The sequence below is a fragment of the Bos grunniens genome, chromosome 19 (genome assembly GCF_055505025.1).
Source record: "Bos grunniens cultivar Pamir isolate PY7600 chromosome 19, Bosgru_T2T1.0, whole genome shotgun sequence".
NCBI classification, from domain to species: domain Eukaryota; kingdom Metazoa; phylum Chordata; class Mammalia; order Artiodactyla; family Bovidae; genus Bos; species Bos grunniens.
The window spans coordinates 49,186,020-49,192,864 of NC_141183.1; the positions used below are offsets into that span (position 1 = coordinate 49,186,020).

At 45.7% G+C, this 6,845-nt stretch overlaps 1 protein-coding gene across 1 annotated transcript; it reads left to right on the plus strand.

Moving 5' to 3' along the window:
• The first annotated feature begins 3,577 nt into the window (after window positions 1–3,577).
• Window positions 3,578–6,401, plus strand: LOC147352595 (WAP four-disulfide core domain protein 18-like). Its single transcript, XM_086360350.1, has 3 exons — window positions 3,578–3,809; window positions 4,672–4,820; window positions 6,166–6,401. Exons 1-3 carry the CDS (start codon window positions 3,725–3,727, stop codon window positions 6,211–6,213), a joined length of 282 nt encoding a protein of 93 aa, XP_086216476.1. The 5' UTR covers window positions 3,578–3,724; the 3' UTR covers window positions 6,214–6,401.
• Window positions 6,402–6,845: the final 444 nt, after the last annotated feature.

Genomic DNA, 6,845 nt, shown 5'->3' on the forward strand with positions numbered 1-6,845 from the left:
CTGGAGTTTCAGCTTTAGCATCATTCCTTCCAAAGAAATCCCAGGGCTGATCTCCTTCAGAATGGACTGGTTGGATCTCCTTGCAGTCCAAGGGACTCTCAAGAGTCTTCTCCAACACCACAGTTCAAAAGCATCAATTCTTCGGTGCTCAGCCTTCTTCACAGTCCAACTCTCACATCCATACATGACCATAGGAAAAACCATAGCCTTGACTAGACGAACCTTTGTTGGCAAAGTAATGTCTCTGCTTTTGAATATGCTATCTAGGTTGGTCATAACTTTCCTTCCAAGGAGTAAGCGTCTTTTAATTTCATGGCTGCAGTCACCATCTGCAGTGATTTTGGAGCTCAAAAAAATAAAGTCTGACACTGTTTCCACTGTTTCCCCATCTATTTGCCATGAAGTGATGGGACCAGATGCCATGATCTTAGTTTTCTGAATGTTGGGTTTTAAGCCAACTTTTTCACTCTCCTCTTTCACCTTCATCAAGAGGCTTTTTAGTTCCTCTTCACTTTCTGCAATAAGGGTGGTATCATCTGCATATCTGAGATTACAGATATTTCTCCCAGCGATCTTGATTCCAGCTTGTGCTTCTTCCAGCCCAGCATTTCTCATGATGTACTCTGCATATAAGTTAAATAAGCAGGGTGACAATATACAGCCTTGATATACTCCTTTTCCTATTTGGAACCGGTCTGTTTTTCTATGTCCAGTTCTGACTGTTGCTTCCTGACCTGCATACAAATTTCTCAAGAGGCAGTTCAGGTGGTCTGGTAGTCCCATCTCTTTCAGAATTTTCCACAGTTGATTATGATCCACACAGTCAAAGGCTTTGGCATAGTCAATAAAGCAGAAATAGATGTTTTTCTGGAACTCTCTTGCTGTTTCCATGATCCAGCAGATGTTGACAATTTGATCTCTGGTTCCTCTGCCTTTTCTAAAACCAGCGTGAACATCTGGAAGTTCACAGTTCATGTATTGCTGAAGCCTGGCTTGGAGAATTTTGAGCATTACTTCACTAGCGTGTGAGATGAGTGCAATTGTGCTGTAGTTTGAGCATTCTTTGGCATTGCCTTTCTTTGGGATTGGAATGAAAACTGACCTTTTCCAGTCCTGTGGCCACTGCTGAGTTTTCCAAATTTGCTGGCATATTGAGTACAGCACTTTCACAGCATCATCTTTCAGGATTTGAAAGAGCTCAACTGGAATTCCATCACCTCCACTAGCTTTGTTCGTAGTGATGCTTTCTAAGGCCCACTGGACTTCACATTCCAGGATGTCTGGCTCTAGGTGAGTGATCACACCATCGTGACTATCTGGGTCGTGAAGATCTTTTTTGTACAGTTCTTCTGTGTATTCTTGCCACCTCTTCTTAATATCTTCTGCTTCTGTTAGGTCCATACCATTTCTGTCCTTTATCGAGCCCATCTTTGCATGAAATGTTCCTTTGGTATCTCTAATTTTCTTGAAGAGATCTCTAGTCTTTCCCATTCTGTTGTTTTCCTCTATTTCTTTGCATTGATCGCTGAAGAAGGCTTTCTTATCTCTTCTTGCTATTCTCTGGAACTCTGCATTCAGATGCATATATCTTTCCTTTTCTCCTTTGCTTTTCACTTCTCTTCTTTTCACAGCTATTTGTAAGGCCTCCCCAGACAGCCATTTTGCTTTTTTGCATTTCTTTTCCATGGGGATGGTATTGATCCCTGTCTCCTGTACAGTGTCACAAACCTCAGTCCATAGTTTATCAGGCACTCTATCTATCAGATCTAGGCCCTTAAATCTATTTCTCACTTAGTGGTTTTCCCTACTTTCTTCAATTTAAGTCTGAATTTGGCAATAAGGAGTTCATGATCTGAGCCACAGTCAGCTCCTGGTCTTGTTTTTATTTACTGTATAGAGCTTCTCCATCTTTGGCTGCAAAGAATATAATCAATCTGATTTTGGTGTTGACCATCTGGTGATATCCATGTGTAGAGTCTTCTCTTGTGTTGTTGGAAGAGGGTGTTTGCTATGACCAGTGCATTTTCTTGGCAAAACTCTATTAGTCTTTGCCCTGCTTCATTCTGTATTCCAAGGCCAAATTTGCCTGTTATTCCAGGTGTTTCTTGACTTCCTACTTTTGCATTCCAGTCCCCTATAATGAAAAGGACATCTTTTTTGGGTCTAAAAGGTCTTGTAGCTCTTCATAGAACTGTTCAGCTTCAGTTTCTTCAGTGTTACTGGTTGGGGCATAAACTTGGATTACTGTGATATTGAATGGTTTGCCTTGGAACAGAGATCATTCTGTCATTTTTGAGATTGCATCCAAGAACTGCATTTTGAACTCTTTTGTTGACCATGATGGCTACTCCATTTCTTCTGAGGGATTCCTACCCGCAGTAGTAGATATAATGGTCATCTGAGTTAAATTCACCCATTCCAGTCCATTTTAGCTCACTGATTCCTAGAATGTCGACATTCACTCTACTGTTAGCCCTTCTGTTTGGCCCCTGTTTCATCTCTGACAGTTTCAGGCTAAATTGCTATTACTATGAGGATGAGTGCTAGTTTTTAGGCAGGACTATACCCATTCTCCGGAGAGGCCAATGGCACCCCACTCCAGTACTCTTGACTGGGAAATCCCATGGATGGAGGAGCCTGGTAGGCTACAGTCCACAGGGTTGCTAAGAGGTGGACACGACTGAGAGACTTCACTTTCAGTTTTCACTTTCATGCATTGGAGAAGGAAATGGCAACGCACTCCAGTGTTCTTGCCTGGAGAATCCCAGGGACAGAGGAGCCTGGTGGGCTGCCTGTATAGGGTCGCACAGAGTCAGACACAACTGATGTGACTTAGTGGCAGCAGCAGCAGCAGCATACCCATTCTCAGCTGCAAGTAATTATGGAAGAAAGAAACCTCCACCCCATTTCCCAAGAAGTATCTTGAGTATGAAGTCTTTCAGGGAAGAGTCATTAGGGAAATGTTGACTGAAATCACCCACCCTAGCCAGGCACTATAGTAACCATTTGCATGACTTGTTTTATGACAGGAGGTCCTGGTAAGGAACAAAGGACTAACACGCCATCACCAACAGGGAGAATTAGGGAAAAGACAAAAGGAGGCACCACAAGTCCTACGTACTTCCCAGAATCCTCCTCACTGAAATTCATCTTGTGTCACCAGGAAGAAGCTAGAGTCAGAATGATTGGCCAGACCATCTGGAAACTCACCCCATCACCATAGAACCCAGGACTGCGAGTCAAGTGGCAGAGCAGTGATCCCCGGTTCCCGCACCCTCCTGCTCTACATCTGCTCTACATCACTTGCCAATAAAGTCTCTTGCTTTGCCAGCATGTGTGTCTCCTCAGACAATTCATTTTCGAGTATTAGACAAGAGTTCACTTTCGGACCCTGGAAGTGTTCCCCCTTCCTGCAACACTTTGACCACAGTTCCTCAAACTCACCAGGGAAACCAGGGCCAAGTTGTGATGGAGTAATAAATGACGGGTTAAAGTATTCCCAAACTCTCCAGTTTGGTATTTGCATATCCGAGAAACCATTCCCAAGTCCAAGAAACCAGTTGTGAAATAGAACAATAGATTAGAATTTCTGAGGGCACTCTCTGGAGAGCTTCTATTTGATACTCTTCCTGTTTTATTGCCTCCAGCTCCACCCTCCTTTCTGATGACACTGAGAGTATAAATTGGGGCTGGGATCTGCCCCTGAACCACACCAGAGGCCAACATGAAAACAGGCACCATCTTCGTTCTGGTGGCTTTCATCATCATGGGGCTGGAGGTGGCCTGTGCTCTGAGACCTCCTATCAAAGGTGAGGGTGCTGAAGTGAATCCTTCCTGACAGCAGAGAAGGCTCAGAGCCCAGGGTTAGACTTGGAGATGGTTTGGCCTGGAAGCAGCTGTGCCCCCACTACAGAGGGGAGAGTCAACATGGATCAGACACATTTCTTTTGATCTAAATGAGCATTTACCCTGTTTCCAATTATCTTTATCAGATTGGGTTGGATCTGATTCCCAACCTCTCTGTTGGTAAAATAGATAAATAGATAGCCAATGGGAATTCGCTCTATGACTCAGGGAATTCAAACCGGGCTCTGTTACAGTCTAGAGGGGTGGGACGGGTAGGGAGGTTCAAGACGGAGGGGGCATAGGTATACCTATTGCTGACTCATGTTGATTTTTGGCAGAAACCAACACAATACTGTAAAGCAATTATCCTTCAATCAAAAAGAAATAATTTAATTTTTAAAAAAGTTGTGGGTAAAGTGTAAGGTTCTCTCTAGTTAGGACATGTGCCTAGAAGCGGGACTCCACAGGAACCTGCGGAACAAACAGGGTGTGTGAGTGGAGAGACAGAGATCTCTGTAAGCAGGGACTTCTCTAAGATCTTCTTACGAAGCAAGAAAAAGAGAGCTATGACTATACAGGTTTCTTGTCCTCTGAGTCTGTGTAGCTTTGGGAGGAGGAAGACCTCTTTCTGAAGGCACAGACTCTGGGCTTACGAGCGAGAGAGGAGCAGTGGAGGCTGAAGGAGGAGTCCAGAGCACAGAGGAAGCGATGGAAGAGGCGGGAGTCCTGCCAGTGATGAGGGTTTCAGATTCTCAGCCTCAGTTCTCAAACCTGTCTTAGTCTGCATTCCAGGCTCCCCAAAAACTGCCCTGTGTTTTGTTTCAGGACAGCAGAGACCCGGATTCTGCCCAAAGGTGCCCAAAGATTCTCCGGGGATTTGTCTTCATGGTTGCTCCGGAGATGATTCCTGTCCCAAGGGAATGAAATGCTGCAGCAATGGCTGTGGCTATGTCTGCAAAAAGCCTGTTTTCAAGGTGAGTACAAATCAGCCAAGAGCTGGCCGAGGCTGCCAACAGCACCCCAGTGGACTTTGCTGGAACAGAGGGCTACCACACATGGGAATCTGGAAAACTCCAAGAGAAAGAGGCTGGAGACAGCAGGCTGCATCACCTAAGGCCTCCTCCTTGAAGAGGAGCCCTATCCCAGGAGAGCCCTGATGAGTTCAGATGAGATAATGTATCCATGATCCTAGATGCACAGGTCATTTTAAAAATATATACTTATTTATTTTGGCTGCATCGAGTCAATTACCACATGTAGGATTTTTGTTGTGGGGTTTGGGCTTCTCTCTCGTTGCAGCGTGCCGACTTAGTTTCCCCAGGGCATGTGGAATCTTAGTTCCCCGACCAGGGATCAAACTTTGGTCCCCTCCTTTGGAAGTTGGATTCTTAACCACTGAACCACCAGGGAAGTCCCTCACAGGTTACTCTTAACCAAGGGCATCCCACTTTCCTTCTCACCCCACCCCTGCAAAGGGGCTAAAATTTTCCTGGAAATGGGTCATCCTTGGAGGAGGAAGGAAGGGAAAGGGAACCCCATGGGATGGAGTATCTCCTGTGTCAGGCAGGTGTGGTGCTAGAGTTGCAACAAAAAGACAAGAACAATAGGGTGAGGGAGACATGGCTAGATAAATAATTACAGCCTAGTGTGCAGAGTGCTTTACATATAGTTTTCCTAAGATCTGTGGGAGCAAAGACAGAAGTCATTGGCTTTCCCTGGAGGGAGAGTGATCGGGAAAGTTGTTGGAGAGTGGAGAACATCGAGGGAGCATAAAGGATGCAGAAATTAACTGGAGGAAGACAGGGCAGTTGAGAGGGTGGAAGGAGTGTGGGTCCTCCACTGGAGATGGGGAGGTGATGGTGGTAGAAAAAGGTTGTACATCTCAGGGGGATGGTGGAGGGCCATGCATGCCAGAGTCCAGTGAAGAGAGAGAGCTTCCTGCTCAAGGGTTTGGTAAACTGCTGGATGTTTCTAAGCACAGTTAAGTGAACATGAAAGTTGCTCAGCCGCGACCCCGTGGAATAGTCCATGGAATTCTCCAGGCCAGAATAATGGAGGGGGTCACAGTTCACTTCTTCAAGGGATCTTCCCAACCCAGGGATCAAATCCAGGGATCCCACATTGCAGGCAGATTCTTTACCAGCTGAGCCACCAGGGAAGCCCAAGAATACTGGAGTAGGTAGCCTATCCCTTCTCCAGTGGCTCTTCCCAACCCAGGAATCGAACTGGGGTCTCCTGCACTGCAGGCAGATTCTTTACCAGCTGAGCTCCCAGGGAAGCCTATGCACGGTTAACGTCATGATCAAATCTGTATTTTAGAAGGATGGCTCTGGCGGCCGTGGGAAAGCTGGACTGGAGGTTTATTGAGCATGCCTGGAGACCAGCACCAGAAGATTTCTCATGAATCCATGAATTCGATGCTTGGCATGGCGACAAAACATTCCTGGCTATTTCCTATTCCTGGAATTGGAGCCCTGGAAGATGAAGATCTAAAATGGTGGAATGATTGGTTTCTAAAGAGCTTGTGTCCAAAATAAACTGTTTCTGTGGCATTATTCAGGCTGTGTCGTTCTTTCCATTTAGGCATTCTTGTGGACCTTCTTTGGCTAGCAGGACCATATGTTTACACTACAGTGGGTCCATGAATATAGGACACTTACGAAACCAATAGATCAGAGGCAAATTCCTCCCAGCTAGCTCCTTTCCTCCTTCCATGTCTCTGTCTCTAGACAGGGCAGAAGGCACGAGAATATTTTCTCAAGCGTTCTGTGAATATGATTTTGGTCAAGCAAAAAAATAAATGAATGACTAATGTAGCACATATGAGGCCTGTTGCAGTAGCCTTTATCAGGGCAAGACTCCGGAGGAGCAGGAGCAAGGGTGGGGATACCCCATTCCAAGGCAGCACACAGACATCTAGCAGGACTGGGTGCCTAACTCCAGGAGAGTGATCCTGATCCTTGGGATGTGGGTGGCATGAGTTGGGAAATGCCAACTGC

Coding starts and splice junctions, on each gene's coding strand:
- LOC147352595 (XM_086360350.1), top strand. CDS start 3,725: ATGAAAACAGGCACCATCTTCGTTCTGGTGGCTTTCATCATCATGGGG. Junction 3,810..4,671: donor TCTGAGACCTCCTATCAAAG/GTGAGGGTGCTG, acceptor GTTTTGTTTCAG/GACAGCAGAGACCCGGATTC. Junction 4,821..6,165: donor GCAAAAAGCCTGTTTTCAAG/GTGAGTACAAAT, acceptor TCTGTATTTTAG/AAGGATGGCTCTGGCGGCCG.